General features: G+C 44.5%; 2 protein-coding genes across 3 annotated transcripts in view; both read left to right on the forward strand.

Annotated features, from left to right (window-relative positions):
* The window catches only part of IntS3 (integrator complex subunit 3), a 38,584-nt gene extending 36,936 nt beyond the window's left edge, over positions 1-1,648 (forward strand). The window contains exon 29 of the mRNA XM_089543966.1: positions 1,082-1,648. Within this exon, the coding sequence (XP_089400092.1) occupies positions 1,082-1,156 (75 nt within the window). The 3' untranslated portion in view covers positions 1,157-1,648. The remainder of the gene's footprint in view (positions 1-1,081) is intronic.
* A 1,971-nt stretch (positions 1,649-3,619) lies between these two features.
* Positions 3,620-23,715, forward strand: Snx1 (sorting nexin 1). Of its 2 annotated transcripts, XM_089543967.1 has the most exons (9): positions 3,620-3,850; positions 4,524-4,545; positions 5,283-5,491; positions 8,596-8,845; positions 9,729-10,003; positions 14,527-14,620; positions 16,265-16,494; positions 20,715-20,987; positions 23,227-23,715. In XM_089543967.1, the coding sequence occupies exons 1-9, from the start codon at positions 3,761-3,763 to the stop codon at positions 23,275-23,277; spliced, it is 1,494 nt and encodes a 497-aa protein (XP_089400093.1). In that variant the 5' UTR covers positions 3,620-3,760; the 3' UTR covers positions 23,278-23,715. The 2 variants fall into 2 exon arrangements, with proteins under 2 accessions (XP_089400093.1, XP_089400094.1); XM_089543968.1 differs by lacking the exon at positions 4,524-4,545 and having other exon boundaries at positions 3,696-3,850.
* The last annotated feature ends 615 nt before the right edge of the window (positions 23,716-24,330 follow it).

Here is a 24,330-nt window from a genome sequence, read left to right on the forward strand (position 1 = left end):
TGTAAGTTAAAATTTGCACATAAATACATCTGTTTCATTTCATAGTTGTGTTTTAAAAAGAGTTCACTTTTTAATCTAAACTGCCCATTTGCATATTTTAAACTGTTCAAAGATATTTTGAACAGAACCCTCTTGGTACTTTTAATACCTGTCACACTAGCAAATTTAATGTCATTCGAATCGAATGACATTAGCACCTAATCTCATTAAACGACTGCTACACGGGAACATGTAATGTCATTAGGTTCGAATGATATTCGCCATCGAATGAGTTAGGGGAACTCATTCGCATTCGATCTTGAACCGAATGCGTACTCTGGACACCAGATATGCAGCAGGAACAAGCGACGCGAAAAATATAGTGTGCACACTGCCAAACTTAGAAAGTGCATTTATTTAGTTCTGCTAAAAAAAGTTAATGTTTGTGTGAATCTGTTCACACTAGAGGCTGTCGTGGATAGCTGCTACTCTCGGTCTCAGCAGCCTACCGCCGCGGCCGAGTGTGAAGCAGCGTCTTTCCCGTGACCGTCGGTCATTTTGGGATGCGTGATTCTTGTTGGTTGGCATGCCATGTTCGTTAAGCTCGAAGGTACTTAAAGACGTAACTGAGCAGTTCACCTTTAGGAAGTCATTTCCAAGCTCCGCGCGTGTCCGCGCGCCTCCATGTCAGCCATTTTGTTTGTTTACATTTATCAAATTTGTGGTTGACTTTGTACTTGGCTTGGCTTTTGATGGCTAAAGTGGTGCAGAATGGCCGCAAATAATATTTTAAGCTTATAATACGGCACACAAATGTTCTCACCCGCTTTTGAAACACTGCACAACAATTTCAAACATATTTTATGCGCACTGATGTCATTCAGTTGGACTATTTTTTTTCACTGATCGTCGATGCCATCATTTTTGAATCACATTATTTTTTTTCGTGTAGCACCGAAAGAGACCGAATGACATTCGATGCATCGAATGCCATTAGGTTCAAATGACATTAAATTTGCTAGTGTGACAGGGGTATAAGAGATTATTGTTGCTGTGAACTCATTCATTGTCTGCCGACTGCTGTCTTTATTGTGACTACCAGGATGAAGAAGCTGCCAAGCCGAAGCCCCCGCGTAAGAAGAAGAAAACAGCCCTTGTTACATCGGACAGTGACTGAAACCTTAAGAGAGCTTCATCCAAGCCCTTCCTCCTTTTATAAATATGTACACATCGGAGGCACCTGACAGCTGAGCAGAGAAGGACAAATACGCCGCAGTGCCAGGCAGAAAGTGCCAGAGAAGATGAACTCGTAAAAATGGTGGACGCATGTACAGTGTGAAGTGATTAGATTGATCTAGATCAATGCAATGTATGGACTCATGCGCTCAACACTCGGTGCCACCGCACTGTTTCTGGGTGATATTGTGACGCTGTGAATGGCTATCACCGTGCTGAGGAGTGTTTTGGACATTGTGTCTGATGTCTCTCCTGTTCCAATTTTGCTTGTTTTGTTTTTATTGTCTTTTTTTTTGTAAAGATGTTGAGACGCGGAGCATTTGGTGTAAATAGCACAGTGTACAGCAACGTGACCAGGCACTCGCAGGTGCAGGACAGTCCATCGTTAGCTGTTTTAAAAGAAATAAATCTTACAAGCTATTTATAACATAGAGCTGGCTTGTTAATTGCTTGGTGTCTCTTGTCTTCATTTCTTTGGTGTCAACAATGCTTGCTATATAACATTGTACCAGTGGGTCTGTTTAGTTGCTCTCATGCTTTCATGTTTCATACCCGCTGCAATTAAGTGAACGTTGGTGAGTGCGCCATGTCACTTGGGGTGTATTCGGTTAGGACAGGTAGATAACGAAAGCACTTTGCTGTCTGATATTGCAGTGGCACATACACACTACATATATGCTGACTCGTACCTGTTGCCTCAATCCCTTGTGTGTCGATTTTCATGAACCAACACAGAGGTCCCTATGTGGCACCGAGGTTACACATGCACCGCGAACAGCTCCATCACGTCTTTCTGTTTTAAGTTTACTTCAACTCTGTGGATCCATTTTATGGATCCCTGTTATGGATCAATGTTTTTTTTTTTTTTGGCACTGCTTTATGACAGTTCTCAAGGGCATTGGTACAGAGTTTACATGAGGTATTGATCTAGGACATTGTATGGATGCTTGCCTTCATACCTGTGAAGCATTTGTACTGCTTTTGTGAACCCTGGACTGTTAAGTTTTGTATTTTTTTATTGAGAACATTATGGCCTGTAGTTTAGCTTTATCACTGATGAAAGCCAACACATCACTCTATGCTCCATTTAAAGTATATTTATTGGATGTGAAATATGGCTATTGTTCAGATCTTTTTTGAGTATGAACCTTTAGTGCTCTGGCAAATTAGAGTTTCGTGCTAGACCTATTGGAACACCAACCGGCATAAGCTGCTTTTGGATGAATTCCACAGAAGTCGACCTTTTACCGCTTTTTGAGGGAAAGGCAGATGTTGAGAAGGAAAGGCATGACTCAACCTCTATGTTTTTGCATTTTCCCTAAAAAGTGGGCTGGAGTCAACTTCTGTCACATTCATGTTAATGCGGCTATGAGAGTCTTCCATTCACAGCTTGTTGCTGGTGTCGTCAATTTCCTGCTGACTCCAGTTTGTTTGTTGCATTCTGCACTAGCCTCACAATTTCCACAATTCAGATAATAGCATGCAGTGGATGGCTGGTCACCATCTTGGATTTGAGTAATATTTTATATGGATCTGCAATTATCTTTGTCCAGAAAAAATATTTTGTAGTACAAAAATTTTTGCTTCTGTGCTTTCATGAAGTTTGCACAACAATATTTCCTTAACTGAAATATATTTCTATATTTCTATGAATTTTATATTAGTAGATAAGTCTGTGTACAATGGAGCGATAAAAGTTTGTGGTTATAGCTCATTTTCTTCTTTTAGATAAAAACCTAATTTACAAATGCAGGTTTCCATGTGCCAACTTTGCTATTTTTTTTTTTAAGAATGAAACTTTGAAATTGCTAAAATGACCGGGCGTACTACGCTGCAATCAAAAATGTGCTATATAAATATCTAAACATCTTTTATTATTTTTCTAGCTATCCACTCCTCCCACAACTCGAACAAACAGCTGTGCATGTAAGCGCGGGAGCCCACCCACCCGTGATCAAGATTTTTTTTATTGCTTCAAAATTTTTTTGCGGACAAAAGTAATTGCAGATACCTTCTTTCTAGACATTCGGCAATTCAATGCATATTTGAAATCGTCCGAAAACAGCCGTCGGAAGTACAACGCGTCTCTGCGGAGTCATTCCGAGTGCAAAATACGCATGTAAAGTTAATATATAGCAAAAATCCTTGTTAGCTTGGTCGCCCAGCAATGATTCGCCTGCATAAACGCTAAACAAAGCTCAAGATTACTCGCATACATGTGAATGCTCTATATCTAAACTACTCGAAAGCTTGTGGCGTTTCTGTCGTAATTCTTATTTACAAAAACGCGGGTACACAGCAGTATGCAAGGAGCCTGTCTGAGGCTCATCGGTGGTGTCAGAAAGTCTAGGATAAGTTTATTTCGTAGTGACGTATACTGACGGTTACGTGCGCACCGGTGTGGTTTCTAGTTGCGTGCGATAATTTTGGCTTTGTGCGTTTCTGCAACAGTAGTAGGTGGCGTCACGGTGCTTTTGGTCGGCATTTTTTCCAATGAGCGAGCGCAGCGCCAGCACCGCCGCAATTGGAATCTTGGACGCGAGACATGGCGGACATGAAAGAGCCACCTCCATTACTCAGCGAAGGCGACCTAAATTCTAAGGAAGAGGATGACATGTTCACTTCTGCCGTCGAGGTAAGTCAGCAGTAAGCTGTCAGTTCTCCTTCCATTTTCGTATGCTTCTCGATTTTGCGTTTCCTGCCGTGCGTGGACTGGCCTGAGGGGTGGTGGTGTCGATTGCGCGTAGTAAATAAGCAGTTAGTTTCATTTTCTACACTGACCGGCTTTGAGTTTCCTTACCGAGCAGTCTTCAACGTTTGTCAGGCGCTGTTTAAACGTAGCAGGTGCTGTTTGTTTTCGCTGCAGGGTGCAACCGCAGTGACGTCGGTGCAACTGCTTGCGGCTTGTCCGTGCTCGTGGCATGCATGCATGCCTCGTCGGTGGTGCTTTCTGAGTGCCGGTGTCTGAACTAACGGGGGCATGACCAGCATATTCATTGCTCCTATTTCTTCATGATTAAAGGTTTCATGCCGCGTGCTGCTTTTGTTTCTGTTAAGCCTGGTTTGCACGTAGTTTCCGGAAAAGTGGCGGAGATAGAGGTGGGAGGCGCCGAGATCCGCCCCTTCGAGAGCGTTCTGTTTGTGAGCTCTGTTCTTTCGAAATTTTGCTTGTGTTTTTGCGTCTCTCTGCACGAATGCCATATTCGAGCGCTTCGTTGTTGCTCATTGTTAGTATTCACTGTATTGCCGAGGAGCGTTGGCGCACTTTCACTTTCAGCCCCAAACGTTTTGTTCTTTTCTTTTTACAGCATCACAAGAATCTGAGGGAGGGTAAGTGACCGAGGACACTTGGTTGCTGTCATGTTTTCATGTTTCATACCCACTGGAGTTAAGTGAACCTTAGTAAGCGCGCCGTGCCGCTTGGAGTATACGTTCGGTTAGGACAGATGGATAACAAAAGCACTTCGCTGTCTGATATATTGCTGTGGCATATACACGCTACATATATGCTAACTCGCACCTGTTGCCTCAGTCCCTCATGCGCCTGTTTTCATGCACTGACACGGAGGGCCCATATGTGGCACCGAGCTTACACATACACCTCTCACACCTTTTCTGTTTCTAGTTTGCATCGCCGCTGTGAATCCATTTTATGGATCCATGTTATGGGTCAATGTTTACTTAGGTACCGTTTTATCTTTGGCTGCTTTGTGACAGTTCTCAAGGGCATTGGTATATAGTTTTCTTGAAGTATTGATCTAAGAAACTGTATTGCTGCTTACCTTCATACCTGTGAAGCATTATAGTTTTCACATGACATCACGGGCACCATCTTTGGGTACTGTCGCTTCCGCAGTGCACACGGGAACTGGTTGGCGATTGTGGGTTAACAAAACGCCAGGGGTTTCGCTGCGGTTTCCGGGCCCAGAGATGGAGGCCGCTACGACGTGTGTGAAAACTATGTATTACTACCAAGTTATTTAAAACAGTTATTTAAATTATTTAAAACAGCTGTTATTTAAAACAGTTGTACTAAAGGGAGCCTTGTTTCCGCAACCCGGTGCCAGGTTTAATGGAGGGGCCTGAAGAAGTGGAAGTAAACCTCGACGATGATGAGCCCCCTACTCAGGCAACTCTGCTGGGTTCAGCCAAGCTCGAATTCCGAGGAGCTGAAGATGAAGTGCAGCGAAGCAATCCTGAGCCGAATCCCCCAAGGCAGGCCACCACTCTTTTTTCCCCTGACGTCAGCACACTGAAACCGGCCAAGGAAAAGGAGGTGACTCTTCAATGCCTATATAATGCTTCCTGGATTACCATGTTTATTGCCTGTTTCCTATTTAACTTTACAATGTTTATTGCCTGTTTCCTATTTAACTTTACAACTTAATTATGGAACTGTTGTGGGCACATGAGAATAGTAATTGAGAGCTGTGCTGTCAGTTATGCTTAGTCAGTATATGCAGGTACTCTTGGTTGCATGGTTTTTTCTTTGTAATGATGCATAAGGCTTATAATTGAGTTGCATCTCACCTGTTTGTTTCAGCAGTAGAGTGATAACTGACATTTTTAAAGGTCCACATAGGTCATGTGAGGTATGAAGAAAACTGCAATATAATCGCTGGGTCTTACTCGCCTGGATTCTGGCTCTCGAGCCAGGCTGACTTTAGCCTTTTAATGAATTAAAAAGACGAAGCAGTGATTATATCAGTTCTTATCATGCCTCACACAGCCTATACTGGCCTTTGGCTATGCGGTGATCCAATACTGTATTGCAATGTCTTACAGATCATTGCAAAAAAATGCACAACCAAAAATTTCTTGCCCGTACTTCTTTAATGTCAATTAGTATGTAGGATAGCATTTTTACAAGCAAGCTGCTTAATTTGCTTTTATAGAAAGGACTTTTTTTTTTTTGCAGGCAGGTGGTGCTTAGTGTTCCATATATCAAATTCTGAGAGCACTTAAGCCTGCTTACGTGGTTGGTGGTCACCTTAATGGTGCCTTAAAGCATGCAAATGAAGGTGCATATGTCATTGGTCGGAATCCCTGTCAAAAACTACCCTCTAACTTGACTAAAACATGTAAGCTATATGCAAAGAGAAATGCTACACCACACGGAATGTGGTAGGACGAACGTTTGCTCAAAATTTCAAAATTTTGGTGAATGTATTCTGGAATACTGCCACCACATTGAGGTCAACCAGTGATGACATTGATTTCGTCTCCTGCTGTGATATCCTTGCTCTGACCAGTGTTGTCGCTTTGGTGGGAAGGGGTTTTGCGCTGTGCGGTCTCATTCCATAATTCCCTGCACTCCGTTCAGCGTCCCACCTAGACCCCAATTTTCTTTTATTGTGAAAGCAATACTACGCTAGGTTTTGAGCCTTCAGAGTGGCGCGGCGGTAGTTACGGTTGACCTTTCGCGGAGTGACGTCATACCAGCTGCAAAAAAAAGGGCCCCCAGCTCGATCCGTCGGCGGAGCGCGGCGGTAGTCACGGCGGTGAGCCTCTCGCTCCTCTGACCAGTGGCGCTACAGTCGAGGTGACGTCATACCAGCTGCGAAAAAAAGGGCCCCCAGCTCGATCCGTTCGCGGAGGGCGGCGGTAGTCACGGCGGTGAGCCTCGCACTCCTCTCACCAGTGGCGCTACAGTCGACGTGACGTCATACCAGCTGCGAAAAAAAGGGCCCCCAGCTCATTCTGTCGGCGGAGGGCGGCGGTAGTCACGGTGGATCTTTCTCACTGTGCACAAAGATAGTTTGCCATGCCGTCTACTGCCAAACAGAAGAAGGCAACTCGCCAGTGTGAAGCCAGGAAGAAACGAGCTTTCGTAACCTACCGGGCTTAACCAAGCTAAGCCTCTGCCAATTTTATTTTCATTATAACGTCTCATTGCTTAAATGACATCATATGGCCGATGACGTCACAGGGGACCAACTTCCGGCGACACATTTTGCGGACGCATCTGGTGTCAACATAGCCATTAATAAAAATGCTCTTGAGCAACAATATACAATCTTGTGGTACACTTAGCTCTGCACAGCTCGGGTAGAAATATGATGGTAATTGGGCTCGGAAGGGTAGATGCTTGGGCTTGTTGGTTCATGATTTGGGGGAAAAATGTAGCACTGTGTTCAGCTTTGAGCTTATGTCAGTTTGCTTCAGTCATACTGGTGAGCTACAGGCTTGACTTAAAGCAGTGAGGTAGTATACATGGCATGCGTGGTAAGAAATCCCCAGAGGGCATATCTTGACACATTACTGTGCTGTACACTTCATGAGCCCGTGACCAGCCATTCTAAATTATTTGTCTGTTTAGTCCTGCTTTGTATAGACACAGCCAGAAAGGAAGCATAATCTTCAGGTGACTGGGTATTCCTTTTTGCTTTTCTATTCTGTGACCCCTCTTTCTTTTGTTATTGTTGAACCATTAGACGAATATGGCAATACTTGTTTGCAATTTAAGGCCGCTTCATAAAAGGCACAGGCAGAAAAAAAAAAGCCAAACAGGGCATATATTATATCTTCCTACTACGATTAGTCTGGTACAACAATGTAAATCTGCAATTTGATTTCTAGCTTTACTGCTAGCATGGAAAGAAAGTAGTTTTTGTATGCTGGCTATCTCCTGGACAGTTGATTTTTCCAATATGCAGAAGCACAATCGCACTCAGCATGGCTGGCATTTTGCAACAGTGGCAGGAGCACACTTTGTGTTGTTTGATTTAGTTTCATTGTCTTTGGCTATGGCTAGCCGTGAATGCCTGTTAAGAATATATCATGCGCTCAATTTGGAACACTGTATCATTACTGCATTGGACAAGAGGTCTGTGAACTGCATGTAGCTTATTAGCTTGCACCTTTGCCCATGGGTCGTCTACTTTATCATACCATGGTTGAGCTGCTTTTTATTAAAGACCACAATTTGGACTGAATCTGCCAAGCTGCTCATTGACTCGGCACTCTCAAGCATTGTTTGAATGTTTAAATCCTCTTATTCCCTGGTGCATTTGTGATGGCATTACAAGCTCACTCCTGCACAGCACTATGCCCACGGCTTGCATGTCGATAGTCAGCTTATGCCAAATAGCACACAAAAAATCATACTGAGTGCGATAATACACCTGTATGCTCACACAGAATATTTAGGTTCCAACTCTTTTGCCTTGACATATCAGATTTTTTTTGCACCTTCCTGCTGGGGTCTTAACAAATTTGATATAATGACAGTATTACTATTGCTTCACATGCTTCCTTGTTGTAATAAGATTTCTTATGTGGTACTGCATGTCCCCAGCTGTCCATGCAAACCTGAAGAACATGAGGAACCGACTGAAATTCTCACTTTTTTGTTTCTCTTTTGTCCCCTTGCCTGTGCAGCAACAGAAGGCCTCTGAGGGGGAGGAGTTTGTGGAAATCAGCGTGCGGGAACCACAGAAAGTGGGCGATGGCATGGCTGCCTACGTCACTTATCGAGTTGTGACACGGACCAACGCGCCGTATTTCCGCAAGACCCAGTTTTCAGTCAATCGACGCTTCAGTGACTTCCTTGGATTGCACGAGAAGCTGGTGGAAAAGCACTTGCACATGGGGCGCATTGTCCCCCCAGCTCCCGAGAAGAGTGTCCTAGGTGAGCTCAGAGGCAGTGATGGCAAAAAGGCTTGTTAGGTAGCCATATTTAAGTTCTTTAGCATACTGCAGAGTAAAAAATTTGGTGGCCCCAAAAAATGTCTAATACCATTCGCTGCATGAAAAGTTCAATACTTCTCCAAATTTTTGCTGTCTGTGAGACTGATTGCCCAAAATTTCCGGCATTTACTGTGAAGCAGTTCAGGTTTGTAATCGCCTTTGAAATGCCTGCATACTTGGGTTTTCTTGTCATTATACACAAATTTCAGTCACAATTAAAATGCATCACAGGAAACTGAGGGACACAAGTGGGAACTCAGAAATTAATGCATCTCTCACTTTTCATCACTGGGTCAGTAGTTAGAATCTGAGCATCCCGCAATGTGGAATGCTAGAAAACAGCTGCCCTTGACTGTACTATTATGTTGCTTTTGCCTCCATCATGTTAACTAGTAAGCAGTTATGCTTATTATATTTCTATTATGTGAGGAAAATGGGCATCTTCTCCAGCCAAACCCAGTATTCTGTTACAGCAATTAGTACAGAGTACATTTGATACCAGGTAGTAACTGCAGACATTTGCAAAACATTGCTCTAAAATACTTTGACCATAGCTAATCCATAGCTGTTCCTTAGGTAATCACATGTAGACGGCATTAACAGCAGATACTATATTGTTATCAAGTAAAAACATTGTGTGCAAACTAGGTGCTGCTTTTTCGCCTGCAGTGTTGCCTGAAGCTTTTTTTTTCTTCTTGGCATTGACAGGACTTAAGTGAGCCCGTAACAAGCTGCATTGAAACTGTGGGAAGCGCTTTTTTTTTTTTTTTTCCCAGTGCTTGTGACTGCATAGGGGCTGTGTATTCCCCAATCTCTTCCTTCAGGCATGACTAAAATCAAGATGTCGAAGGATGAGCAGGTGACATCGGAGGACTTTGTGGAGCGCCGGAGGGCCGCATTGGAGCGTTTTCTGCAACGAACAGCTGCGCACCCTTCGCTCAAGGTGGACCCGGACTTCAGAGAGTTTCTGGAGCAGGAAGCAGAGCTGCCTCGAGCCACCAACACATCATCCCTCAGTGGAGCTGGCATGTTTCGGCTCATCTCTCGAATGGGCGACTCCGTATCGAAGATCACCACAAAGATGGATGAAGCAGACCCGGTAAGCGAGTGTCCACTGCTAGTCTCGCAGAAATGCTACTGCTGTGAACTTCTTTGAAGCACTGTTAAACATTGCTTACCAGTACCAGCCACCATCCAGTACCTGTACCATCTTACCAGTACTAACCTATGGGGCAGAAACATGGAGGCTAACGGAGAGGGTTCAGCTTAAAGGACAACGCAGCAAGCTACGGAAAGAAAAATGATAGGTGTAACGTTAAGAGATAGGAAGTGGGCGGAGTGGGTGAGGGCACAAATGCGGGTTAATGACATCCTAGTCGAAATCAAGAGGATGACTGCTTAGTTGCTGGCACATTAGCTTGTTTTTGTTCCTAGTGTCGTGAAACTTATTTGCTGTTAGTGGACCGGTATAATGGTAATTGTAGATGTTCTGGGAGTATTGACTGGCACGGGGCCAGATTGCCTTCTTGCTCACCTTGATTTAGGTTAATTTCTCTTATGTCATATTTGTGAGTTATGCATCTCCAGCGTGTAGTCTCTCTAGTACTGGTAAAAAAGGTGTGGTGGGGAAATGTGGTCTTGGTTTGCACAGTAGCGCGTGTATTTATGTTGATACCTTTAAAATTTTTACACTGTTTTGTTCATGCTGAAATTTTGCTTGGAGATCATGTTTGATCAGTTTTTGTGCTCTTCATTCATAAATTCAGCAGGAACAAATCACTGGTGCTGGAGAGGTTTTTAAACTGTGTCAGAACAAATACCCTGCATGTTACTGTAGAGTGTGCTGTACAACCCAGTTACTGTGTCCTCGGGTCCGTAAAATCTTTCGTGGTGGGGAGCAGATTGCCTCTGTTTGCTGCTGTTTGTCTCAGTCGTCTTGTTGCCTCTTTCAATGCTGCCAGGTCTTGCTGGCCGAGCCTTCATTTGCTGTTCAGGTAAAAAACCTCCTCTCAAATACGGACCCATGCCAGCACACTACTTTTGGTCACCTTGGTTTCTTTCTGCACTCCTGTCTGCCTCACTGAATGTGTTCAATTTTTTCGTTTCATTTTCTTTTGTGAGAAGAATGCTGTTTCCTTGTCTTGGAGTGTTGCCTTGCTGCGTCAGGCAGGAAGGCATCAGTTAACTTTGCATGTTGTGAAAGTGCCAACTTTTACTTTTACATAAAAGCTTTCAGAGTTATGTTTGCTTATGAATGCCTTTTGAACCTACAAAATAGGCCAGAGCAATTTATTGCCGCTTGCCCCCCCCCCCCCCCCCCCCACCTTTCCATCATATGCTGAGTAAACTTTAATCTGCTTCAAGAATGCACAAAATACTCGGTGCACAAGATGCAACAAATTCAGCCATTCTTGTGCAACTAGTTTTTCTTAAAGTATACTTTATTGTTTGTGATATTTTTACGCATTTTGAATTCAGATTTCATGTGCAGATTTCATTTGGTGAAATAGCCCTGCCGGTTCCACCTTTGGCGGTGGTATCGCCATGGAATCAGTGTTGTTTAGTGGGAACTGCTGCAGGGTCTAGCATAAATTTGTGCAATGTCCTAGGTGTATGCAGATAACTTTGGCAGGGGTAACCATAGTAGACAGTGTTGTGTTGTTGGCACAAGTGAGGCAACAAGTGAGGAGAGTATCTATGCTGGGCACAGAGCCTATGCGAGTTTTAAGCGCTTTCAAGGCTAGTTAAGAGTGGGATGGGAAGGCATGTAGCCTCCAGGAGTTGGCAGCTTTTCAAAGCTCCAAGCTTAGACCCCTGTGCCGCCTGCACCAGTCTGTGCCAAACGAGGTTCGTTGTGCCATCCTGATGAGAATAACTAAACTGTCAACATGTGCCAAAGAGCATGTTGTTGGGCCGTGATAATGCCAGGCCTAGATTGGGGATGCACCTTTTGCAAGCCATCAGTGGAGCCATTTCTTCACTGTGATGGCTTCAATTTGCATCACTTTAACATTGACATTTTTACTTATATGTGTATGTACAACTTCCTTCTGCAAGGATTGCTATGGATACAGTCATTTCTGTGTTAATTTCTGCTACACAGCATGCTTGTGCAAAAAACAGAAGGCCAAAAAAAAAATTTTAACGAATGAAAAATATTTTCTACGGATGAAATAAGTAGAAAATATTTATCCCCTCCCCCTCCTTTCAAATGAGCCCCTGGAACTGAGCAAAGGTTTCTTTTAATCTCAGCACGTCTTAGTCGCACCATTTTGTACCGCTTTGTTTTTTCTTAATTTCCTTTAAGTGCAGCATACTTCTTTTGGGTCTGCAAATGTTTGTGGCTCTCGTGATTGCCACTCTCATCCGGCACTCGCGATTGTTCTGCATGTGCAAAAGATTCTGTGGTATAGCCTTACATCTGCCGGAGCAGCTGTTGACAGAAAGGAGCAGTGGCGGGAAGGGAGTGCATGGGGAGTGAGCAAACCTGCAGCACGGATACTCCTGTGCTGTTCTTGCTTCGACCACTTTATTCCTACCCTATCCTCATCTATTAGAACAGGGGACTACTATACTCAGTTTCATACTTAGCAGTCAATTCTACCAAAGCTAGTGCTCCTGAAATAGTTTGCCGTACAACCAAAGGGGACAGGGGCATATTTCATTGCAACATATCCAAAGTACCATGACTGGCATCTCCTGGATTTCATTTTACCTTGTGGCACATTTTCGTCTTACGACTCATTGAGACTTCGAGAAATAAGTTACGTGTGGCAGTATGATACGCTGCTGGTAGGGCTAATCGTTGTTACTCGATCCACGCCTAAAATATAGTTTACACTTGGTGTAAATTATAGCCAGAGGGCCGAACACTGAATGCCTCACAGCTTCGACTGTGATTTTCAATGCTACCACTTTATACTGCTCCTTGTTTTCATCCAAACACTCACTAAGGTTTCAAAAAGAACGAATGATAAGTGGTGGAGTAAAATGGTTTCACTGACGCACTACTTCCACAGCTTCCACGGCCTTCGCAGCATTGCATGCAATGTGTGAGACTGAGTATAGGAAAACACAAACGACATGAGCAAAACCCCTCGCGGTGGCACCTCATGCAGTGCTCCCCGCACGCTGTAGCTCGCGGCGTAGTTTTTCTCTCGTGCTTTCGGTTGCATTTGCTTGCCTTACTGCAGCGATGGAACTTCATCAACAGCCCAACAGAATTGGTAGCGCCTGTAAGATCTTATTGGTTGGCATAGTCGGAGCTTTGTGGAAGCTGCCAGACAAACTGGAGTGTGATCAAGCATCGAGAGGCATTACAGGCATCGGCTATGACTGGTGTGCTGTAGTTGTGCAAATCCGACGTGATTTGTAGGCACGGGATCCTTTCTCAAACCTTACAATCGTGGTAAGCCAAGCAGTAGGCCAGTCCATGGGTTGTACTCATTTTGCGAAAACCGGTTGGTAACTGGCTGGTAGTGGGAGTCTGAACTCACCACCTCCTGAAGCCGAGGCAAGGGCTCTACCACGAGACTCTCGCGTGCTATACGTGCCCTCGCTGCGCATGAGAGAGAAAGATTTATTGTCCACCGATATAGGAGGCCGCTACCTTCCCAACTCTGGTACACAGACCCGGGAGGGAGTAGGGGCTCCACGCCTAGAGGCCTCTGTGGCGAACCACTTGGTTCTTCGAGGCCTCGGTCTCTGCAATCAAGCCAGGCTAAGCAGTGTCAAAATTTATATAATAGCTTCTGGCACTTCTGGCAACAGCTGGGTTCTTCTGTATTGGGCTTCGATCCTAGCGCATGTGAACGAGCTTAAAAATACCTGCGGCTCTATGTACTGGTACATGCTTTGTTGTTCCTGACACATGAGAGTGCTGGCTGAGGACTTAGGCTTAATGAAACCGCATGCACTGCAAATAAACAGGTAAACCTCGAAATTGCAGCTGTCGGCAGCGTTTGGGAAGTAAAAATGCATGCAAATTGTTTTGGATATGATCTTTCCCAGACACGGGATTCCCTTGAGGCTACCTTATTTCAAATACCTATTTCGGAATTTGTTTCTTGATGGGCAAGCCACTTCTCTAAGGGGTGAGTCGAGGTGTAACAACAGGGCAAGCAATCGTGTAAAAATCCTGCCCGTTGCACGATGCAGCATAACCTGTGCACCTCTTAAGTGGGCGTAACGGCCGGTGTGACAACGATCGGAGGCCCCTGTCACTAGACCAAAAATTGCCTGGCCACATAGACTATTGCCTCTAAATGTGCGAGCCAAGTCTTATGAGCTCTTGATCATTTTTGCTTTGACCGCAACCGTGAAAAGTATTATGAGCATTTTGTGGTTTGTTTGTTTTTTTTCTTTTCAGATACTTGTGTTGAGAACGGCTGTCACATCGTTATACATGCACAAGTTTATGCGCTCACCTTGGGCGAGCAGTGTGTTTTCCTGCTTGTGTAGGATATGAGCATGTGTATGCTAGTGCACTGCTTAGTCACCCTTGCACTGCTGAAGCGTGTTTGGATTTTATTTGTTTCTGTGATCTTAATTGTCTCACTAGAAATGTGTCGGCTTGTGTACAGTCTGATCACTGTTCTGTTGCTCCACCTTCCTTCTGTGCAGTGGTTTGAAGAGAAGCAGCAGCAGATTGACAACCTGGACATCCAGCTGAAGCGACTGCATGCCAGTGTAGAAAATATGGTGCAGCAACGTAGAGGTAGTGCATTCTTTAACTTCTTCCTGCTCTGTGTTGGTGCCAGGTCTGCAAGTAGTGCAGGCTATATTTAACCTAGTTTGCCATGGTGCATGGGGGCAGACATACCACACTGAAGGTATGTACCGTATTTTCCGGTGTATAAGACGCACCCTTGTATAAGACGCACCTGCCATATATGCAAGCTGTCACCGAAAAAGTTCATATATAAGACGCACCCGTGTATAAGACGCACCCCAGTTTACCCAGTTAGGCTAGTGAGGCTTAATTAAACACGCTTGCGCGACTATCGCGAAATGCACCGTACTTGTGAGCAATTCTTAAGCAACGCTAAGTGATCGAAAAAGGCAACACTCACGCCATACCCGTCCACGTTTTAGCAAAAAAGAAAGAAAAAACGATACAGCTCCCCATATGTCCATAACAACTCTTTATTTCTACTTGAAACCTTCGAACTCTTCATCTTCAGATGCGCTATCAAAAGGTTCACCCATTTCTGGAAGCAACTCGGCTGAAACATGCACTACTTACACGGAGCAAAAAAAGTTGCAAAGGGTGACTAAAAAAGCACGCCGGCTTGTCTTGACAATGGCGAGAAGCGCGATTGTCACCATCTTTTGGGGCTTCTCATTACTTTTGCTTGGGGCCTCCGAAGCAGCCGCGCGTTTGTGATCCCGGAAGTTGTCATCCCCGCCGTTTCATGATAAAGATCACCTAGAATGTCGGGCACGGCGGTCCCGGTATTGAAGTATTAACCGTGTTACAACCGCGTTATTGGTAGTGATATTGGTAGGTGAAAAAAGCTTGAGCATGAACCGGAGTAATCGATGAACTCGCAAAAAAAAAAGATGAAAAATTCGCATATAAGACGCACCCTTGTATAGGACGCACCAGCAAGATTTTCGAAAAAAAGCCGCGTCTTATACACCGGAAAATACGGTACTTTCAACAACGTGAAATCAAAGGCAGTAAAAATTTTGTTTAAAATATGGGGAAACTTTCTAATAGACTTTATTTTGATGGAACCAAGCAGTATCAGTATGAACAAACCAGAAGTTTGCATTAAGTTTCAGTTAACGAGTTGGCTGTACCAACAAGCATGGCATGCTCGTGCCCCCCACCCCCTCTATATGTAATGCAACAATTGGATGGCAGTTATAAAGCATGGCACCATCCTCCCAGAATGTAGGCACACTGACAGCTGCAGGTAAAACCTTGCTGCGCGCTGTTGGTTAAAGGAAAACGTAAAATTGCTCCAAATCGCAGGACAGGGTAGGAATGTGCAACACATAAAGTGGCTGCTGCTTGGTGGAGTGTAATGGCTACGAATGCTTTGGGCAGCTTGGTTTGTTGCATTTTCATATTTTATGGTGGTTATTTGTATCCTGCATGTGGTATGCATTTTCAAAAGCGTACACAGACTTAGACCACTCTAAGGTATCCATTTTCCTTTGACGTCGCAAAACCACAGCACTGAAATCCTGTTCTGCTTTACCACATGCCATCTTTAGGTGCATACCTTCATCAGGAGTGTGCTCCTTGTGGTGTTATTTGATGGTCTAACCTCAAGCCAGTGCCTGTTTGCTTTGTGCTCCCAAGTTGTGGCTTCTCTGCGGTGCCTGACAGATGTTCGCTCATGCCCTGCAGAGCTGTCCCAGAGCACGGGGGCGTTTGCCAAGAGTGCAGCCATGCTGGGCAACTGTGAGGAGCACACGGGCCTGTCACGGGCCCTGTCCAAGCTGGCAGAGGTCGGCGAGCGGGTCGAGCAGCTGCAGGGGCGTCAGGCCAACCACGACTTTTACTGTCTGGCGGAGCTGGTCAAGGACTATCTGGCCCTGGTTGGGGCCATCAAGGATGTCTTCCACCAGAGAGTAAAGGTGAGACTTCAAGCCGCTGTGGGCAGAATGTCTGATGGTGGTTGAACACTGAATGAGGTTTTGCATTGTACAGTAGACTCTCATTAACTACAGATTTTAGTTTGAATTGCCAGAAGTGTATGATCCAGAACTGAATGCAATTTGCTTTATGGATATTGATGCACATGGTTTACAGGTAAATGTCGCGAAAACAAAAGCAGTTATTTTTAGAGCAAAAAATAAGAAAGTTACACTTGTAAAAGACATTTGCTTCAACAATGCTCATGTAGATATAGTACCTACATTTAAAACACTGGGCGTTGTATTTAATGAAAAAATGACTTGGGATGACCATGCCTATTCTATTGCCAGCAAACTGTCGCAAATTACCGTATTTACTCGCATAATAGGCGCACTCGCATAATAGGCGCACCCCTAGTTTGGTCGCGAAAAATCTGATTTTTTTATTTCCGCGCATAATAGGCGCACCCCGAACTTGGCACTGTGATCAATACTGTGTTTACACGATTGCAGGCCGACGCCTCGCCGCCCCCCACCCCCAATCTTTATTTTAACAAAGTTTTTGCTGAACTGACTACTGGTCCACACTAGTGCTGCTGCCGTCGCAGCTGCTGCGGACCCACAGCACATACATCACATAGAACAGCCGCACTCAGTTTTCAGGGATGCTCACTTTAAACGTCTGTTTGGAAAGTTTCATCTCCAGCCCGAAACGTTCCCGACTTAGGCCCGCGAAAACCTCGGCGCCTGGAGTCACGTACGAAAATTTAGGCACGCCACAGACGCAACTGCCGCACTTCTCGGCCACGTCGAGTTTCCGACCTGCCGCACGCTTGCCGTGTTCGAGAGCAAACTCCCAGCCGTGTAGCTATTAAGGTGCTTGCCCGTCGAGCTAAAACAGCAACGCTCGACGGCAAAGCCACAAACCTCGATGAACTACGCGCTACCGCAGATCCCGGCACTTGATAGCAACAACAACAAAAAAAAAACCTGGAGCTGGTGATGCTGATGGCGATTAGATAGTGAACGCTCGCTGCGGAAGAAAACATTGATGATGATGATAAGCTTGGCCTCGGGCGCCCTTCGTGGGCGGCGTCTGGAAGCTCCTTTGCGCGTGTGTCGCCTCCGCAATCAAGCGCCCGTTGCGCGCAGCCGGAGCTGATCGCAGAGGCCTCGACGCGTGCATTTCAAAGGTTATTCCCGCGTGAGTCGTGGAAAGTTTCGGTGCGGCCCTTACACGTTTTTTTTTTTAATATTTTCTTCGGGGAAAATGGGGGTGCGGCCCGTACACGAGTGCGTTTATGCGGTATGTTCAATTTTGCGAGTCGCAAAATTTCCGGAAATTTTACCCCGCGTAATAGGCGCACCCCGAACTTTGAGCCGGATTTTCTGGAAAAAAAGTGCGCCTATTATGCGAGTAAATACGGTATTGGTTTAATTTTCAGATATCGCCAACTACTGCCAACAAGAGCATTGATGGCCATATATCATTCACGCTTTAGTTCTCGCCTCAATTACTGTAATTTAGTGTGGGGAAAAACTTCGCAAGAAAACATCAATAAGCTACTCGTATTACAGAAAAATTTTATCAGAATAATTGAAAATGTTCCTAGAACATTCCATACACAAGAACGTTTTTATAAATACAAAATACTCCCGGTAACTAAATTGTACACCTTTCGCCTCAGCCACGCACTGAAGCGCGAAATTATTAATCACACGTCCTTCCTTCATGAACTCTCCAACATTGAAGTAAGCTATAAAGTACACAACACAAGAAACGTCGATCAGTAGCACATTAAAACATACAGAACAACATATGGCTGTCAAACACTTGAAAACATATTACCGCGTCTACTAAATGCTCTTTGTGTCAATGACATTGACCTAAAAACCACCTCACACAGAAAGCTTTTAGAATATTTTTTTATTTACAGATACTGCATTGAATCTGTGAACTGAATTGACTGTATTGCACTCTTCATTGCTTTGTTTGTCATTTTGTTTTTCTTGACGGAAGTACCTGTCTCGATTTTCTTTTTTTTTTTTGCAATATTGTATTTAGTTTGAAAGTGTGCCACAGTTTTGTTGCCAAAGTTCGCAGCTGGGTGTCCATGGCCAAGTCAAGCGGTCCAAGAGGCCGCTTTTACTATGGGCACCCTGTCACCATGTATATTGTGGTGGTAAATAAATAAATGTTGAAAAAAAATATAGGACTTTGGGTCTATTTCTCTAAACGAATGTAGCTAAAAGCTTTAGCATAACATAAAATACGGGTGAAAGGCAGCGATATGTTTATTCAAGTGTGGTTGAAAAAAGTCACCAGAAATGCCCTGGTTTTTAAATTGAGGAAAACCACATTAAGACCTCAAGGGACTGGAAAAAAAGTTCCGAATAATCTTAGGTTCAATAGACGAATGATGAGTTTCAGAAACAGTTGCGCGCCGCATCAAATGTCATTGATGGTCCGTTTGGAACAACGAAATAAATAGTAAACTACACTCGGTAAAGCCAGTCTTAGGAAGATGGAAGTCATGCGTGCGCCAGGAACATTTTAAGGAAGTCGTTATATGTCGTCTCCGTATAGGCCATACACCTCTCCATTCCTTTTCATCCCTTGTTACTCATAGGTGATGATGCAATCGTTGACATGTCCTGTGTTTTTAGATTTTTAACAGAAGCAGGTTGTCTCAGCAAGCTATAAATCATGACCCAGTGATTCACGTGATGTCCCTCAGCCACTTTCTCATTCTTGAGAAAAAAGGCTGAGGTTTTTATTTGATTGCTTGGGATACTCGACATCCTTGCCCAGCCAAGGATGGACTCTGAGGCTACCTGACCTTTTTAAATTTTTTACCTTTAGCCGTTCCTAAATCTTTTTCCTCTGTTATTAGTAGATAGGTAAACTTTTAGGCCCTTTACACCACTGATCACTTTTCACAATTTTATTAAATCGCGCAGAAATTATTTCCAATACCTTGTGCTTGGCGCATGATGGCCTTAGTTGCCTATGTGCCGTTAAACCCAACACAACACAACACAAATGTCATTGATGAAATAATAGGCAATGGTCGTCTGACTTTGAGAGAAAACTGATCAACAGTGACAATTTTTCGCAGCTCCGTCGTGGTGTATTACATGCCTTCTGTCTGGACTACCAAAGCAGAATTGATTCCGAATAGCAAGGCCTTTCGCAGCCTTCTTCACTGGTGCGATGCAGGAGCAGTGAAGCCCTCTCCCAAGCAGTGGGGTCCATGTAAGGAGGCTTCACCACACAACGAGCAGCTCGTGAAGAGTAATCATTATCGACGTGGAAGCCTACGTGGACAGGAGGGAGAGGAACGCACATTTGTGCCTGAATGGCGAGATGCTTTCTAAAAAAGAAAAGATCAGTAACGTGCCAATTAGCATCCAAATCAGCGGTATCTTAGTGTCTTTTAAGTGGCCTGCTGATTGGTATCTTCTTTATCATGTGCAATTAGCAAAGCCAGTTGCATTTCTTTCACTGAAATAAAATGAAAGCTCCAGCTTTAACAGGTGAGCATTTTTGATAGAGGCTAGAGTCATTTATGTGCACTGGCATTTACCCCACTTGCTACTTTTTTTCTTAGCGCTGTCATTTTTGAAGGGCCCAGTCATACAGCAGTGTTCACTGTGATCTGCAGCTTATGGTGATTTGAGCGCAATATGCTATACAGTTTGTGCTTTGTGGCAAGTAATGATTAAGACAAAAATTCGCAATGTTCTCTATATCCTTTCCTATATGGTGCTGTTGTCAGCTTGTGCAAGCTACTGTTTTTACACTGCTAGCGATATTTGTTTGTTGCTCAGTGCCGAAAGACAACGGCAGAGAGATCAGACGCACAAATGCGAACTATCGTCTCCAAATTTTTGCCTGAATAATTTGCATCCTATGGATAGATCAATTAATCCGCACTTGTCTGGTCCTTCTCAGTGCGGATCCCAAGGTCAAGGGTTTGAGCCTGGCCGTGGTGGTCTTATTTCGGTGCAAGCAAAATATAAGAGTACCCATATGCTGTGCAATGTCGGTGCACCTTTTAGGTGGTTTAAATTAATCCAGAGCCTTCCACTATGACATCCCTCGTAGCCAGTATGTCACTTGGAGACGTCAAACCTCTGAATTTTGTCTGGTCTCTTTGGCCCTTGCCTTTTTGCACTGTGGACATAAGCGTGTGCCAACTTGCTGTTTCTCTGCACAGGTGTACCAGACATGGCAGCATGCGCAGCAGATGCTGGCCCGCAAACGAGAGGCCAAGGCCAAGCTTGAGCTGGCAGCCAAGAGCGACAAGATTCCACAAGCCCGTCAGGAGGTGCTTGAGTGGGAGGCCAAGGTGGAGCGCGGCCAGGAGGAGTTTGACAACGTGTCGCGGGTCATCCGCACAGAGATGGACCGTTTCGAACTCAACCGCATCACCGACTTCCGCAACTCAGTTGTGCGCTACTTTGAGTTTCTGCTTGACACTCAACAGCAGGTAGGCTTTGTCCACAGGCATGAAGCCATTGGACTTGTGCAGTTGTGTACCATGGGTCCAGGGAGTTTAGGACTTGGCTACAACAGCTCAGCCTTGTTTTGTACGCCTCTGTTTCACATTTTCACTCATACTTCAAAACTTCTTTTTTTTTTGTCAGTTGTAAGCAGTTGTTGGCTTCGCTGAACGAGTCAAATATAGTGCATCCAGTTTTTGCATGAAAACTCGAAAGGACTGTGCGGAACAGGAGCCAAAATGAAAAAGCAGTGTAGAGGAAACGGCCTAGCAAACGTTAACAGTAAATGTCTGTTTTTCGAAGTCATAAACCTGGGGAGGCATTTTGCAATCATATTGATAACAGGAGTGCAGCAGCAGCCATCACTTATCTCCGTTGCAGATCACATAACTCTGCTACGTGTGAGGTGGGAAGTTGTAAGCAACCGCCTCTATCTGCATGTCTGTCTCTCTGTCGTTGCCTTCAGAAATGGACACCTTGCATCGCGTTGCCAGTGCGCTGCACTATCCCAGCTCCCGCTGCATTGTGCCTATATCACATGAGCTACTGAGTGGCGGCAAAGGGTGTACACCACTCCTCCCATGCCTTCTTTGCTACGTCCTGTTTTGTTTTGTGCTGGTTTTGACCATGCACTGTCGTTGTGCCACTTGGTGTAATGCTAAAAGAAGCACAGGCTACAGAGAATGCTGCGTTCACTGCAGAGAGGCACTGAGCACGCTGGAGCACAGCGTTTGTCACCTGCGTATGCCCGCTGCAATCGTAAACATTCGTCTCAAGGCTGTTCAAGTTTTATCCTCATGAAACTTTCACATGATAGTCAAATTTCTAGTAACGCATCATAATGTATAGAAAACCTTGCCTTCGTGCCTTTTGCACCTCTAAACTGAAATATGGTGCTAGTTTGTTTGCTGTCATCGTCAGAGGAAAAAATATTTTTCCGAGGCTCATACAATGATTTTCAGAGTTGCTGATTTCAGATGTGCTGATTTCATACTGCGTGCCTCGGTGCAGATCACTGTTGAGTCTTTTGACAGCCACAGTTTTAACTCCACGAGTTTCGGTGCTGGCGCAAGGTCTCTGCTGTTTCGTTTTTAAAAATGGCTGCCGGTTTAGCATTGCTAAGCACGAAATATTGTGTGAAAGCACAGTTCTTTGCAGGTGGACACCACCGCCACGTACCTAAAAGCGTGATTGAGGTGTCCACTGACACAGCATGCCAGTTATGCGTGTCTTATTCATCGCCAATGCCAATTTACCCTGTCTACGTCGGCAGCCTATGCTCCAATGCCGCATTTCTGCAACAGTGTTGTCAGCGGCAACGTGTATTGCTCTAGTGACTTGTTTCTGCCACAATGTTGTCCACGCCAGCACATGCAGCACACATCTCTGTCATTACCGCCACATAGCTCAAAGTGCAAGTGCCAGTTTAATAGTAGTATCGATGAAGAAGACTAAGTGCAATGCACAGCGCAAGAATGTGGCAGTTTAATGCGAGGCGTGTTCAGCTCTGGCAATAGCCTAGTGCTCTCGCGCCGTGGCCAGCAAAGCTGATCTGTTCGTGGCGCCGCAGGTTTGAATGTCGGTTGCAGATATATTTAATTATTTTTTCTTTTCCTTGGCACAAACCCACAAACATCACATGATTTTGCTCTGGGTTTATCAATTGGAATAGTGCTTTCACGCTAATATTCATTTTATACGGCTATTTGCACGGGTAGCCAATATTTTTATATCCAGATTCTAGCTTCCAGGATAATTCAGATGAATAAATTAGTTTTTATCATTCTGTCGTTCCTGCTGATGTTTGCGACATCCAGAAAGGTAGAATGTATGTAGCTGTTGACACACAATTCTGGGAAAAACTGCTCAAATCCTTGATTGCAGAATCTTAAACTAGGGGCTATAACATATCTAATACACAACTGTTGTTTGTTTATTGGTTACCACACCGTGAGCTCAGGATGGGTGTATCCATTGACTGAATCCGTATTCAGGCAAAAAGTGGCATTGTTTGTTTTTAGTTCCTGAAGTTGCTGCAGAAATAGACCTCCAAAGTGTGAAGTCACTTTTCATTGGCATGTAACATTTGACTTGCATGCGTATCCCCCATGCAGTAATGTGTGCTAAATGTGTGCTCAGATCACCTTTTTAGCATTCATCTCAATGCGCGAGACTGAATGAACTGTAAGTGGTAATTTTGTCACTTTTGTTTTACACCTCTTTCAGTTGATCAAGTACTGGGAAACCTTCCTGCCTGAAGCAAAGGCCATTGCATGATGACCAAGAGGACAGCTGACCTCACATTCCAATGCGCAGTTTTCGCAGTGCTCAAAGCACGGTCCTCTTCATGGAGCTGTACATGTTTTTTTTTGTTATTGAGAGGAACACTAAAACCTGCAGAGTTGGAGTTTATTTGTATGCACCTTGTTCCGCACCCGCACACTTTGCGCAGGCCACGTTTATGTGGGTATACAGAGTGACAGAAAGAGGACAGTGTGAAAACGATGGCAAAGTGATGAATGAGCTGTCTAGGTAAGCTGCACAAGGGGTACTCTGGGTCCTGCTTCTTTGCAGTGTGTGCTTGATGTCTGGAAGCTCTTTGCTATGAAGAAAAGTGGGTGTTATTAAAGAGTACATAAACCTTCGATTAAAGAATTTGTTACTGGAGGTTTTGTAATTTATTACTCCTGAAATAAAGGCTATTCACATCTCTCATTTGTATTTTCAGTGCCAGGCCTTGTACAGATATGAAATGCTAAGCTCTGCCGATGCAACAATGGAGAATTTCTTAAAATATTTTTTTAATATACGGTAATGCCATTTCCTCGGCATAATTTTGTGCTTGTCGGGAGTTGATCTTGTAGCACCACCCAAAGCCACTTCTTTAAACAAGCGAAAAAAGTTTCGTCAAACTAATTGTTTTGTGGTCACGATGATGAGTGTCCTTGCGTATGCCGATGACATAACCTTGTGGTCTTGTCATCCAGATGCGTCTGTGCAACAGTCAGCGCTCCAGCAAGTGCTGGATGCCTTAACATCACGACTGCCCCATTTGGGTCTAACCCTCTCGTGAAATAAATCATGTTTCATTCGCATTGGAAACAGAAGTGGCTTATGGAAAGCAGCCTCTTTTACTTTCAAGGTAGATAATTCTCAGATTCCTCAAGTAGAAAGTGTGCGTGTACTAGGTCTTCTACTTCATACATCTGGGACTGGGACTCTGTGGCTAAACGCGACCCGTAAATCTGCTCACGCTACTCTCGGTCGGATTCGACGCATAGCTATGTGCTCTGGCAGAGTGCGTTTTGATACTGCCTGTCAGCTCGTGCG

This window comes from Amblyomma mixtum, chromosome 5, assembly GCF_055824585.1.
Source record: "Amblyomma mixtum isolate Tamu chromosome 5, ASM5582458v1, whole genome shotgun sequence".
Lineage (NCBI taxonomy): Eukaryota > Metazoa > Arthropoda > Arachnida > Ixodida > Ixodidae > Amblyomma > Amblyomma mixtum.

Excerpts from the sequence above, each read along its gene's own strand:
- Snx1 (XM_089543967.1), top strand. The coding sequence starts at position 3,761 with ATGGCGGACATGAAAGAGCCACCTCCATTACTCAGCGAAGGCGACCTA. Across the intron at positions 10,004-14,526 it reads AGATGGATGAAGCAGACCCG|TGGTTTGAAGAGAAGCAGCA; the intron begins GTAAGCGAGTGT and ends CCTTCTGTGCAG. Across the intron at positions 20,988-23,226 it reads TGCTTGACACTCAACAGCAG|TTGATCAAGTACTGGGAAAC; the intron begins GTAGGCTTTGTC and ends CACCTCTTTCAG.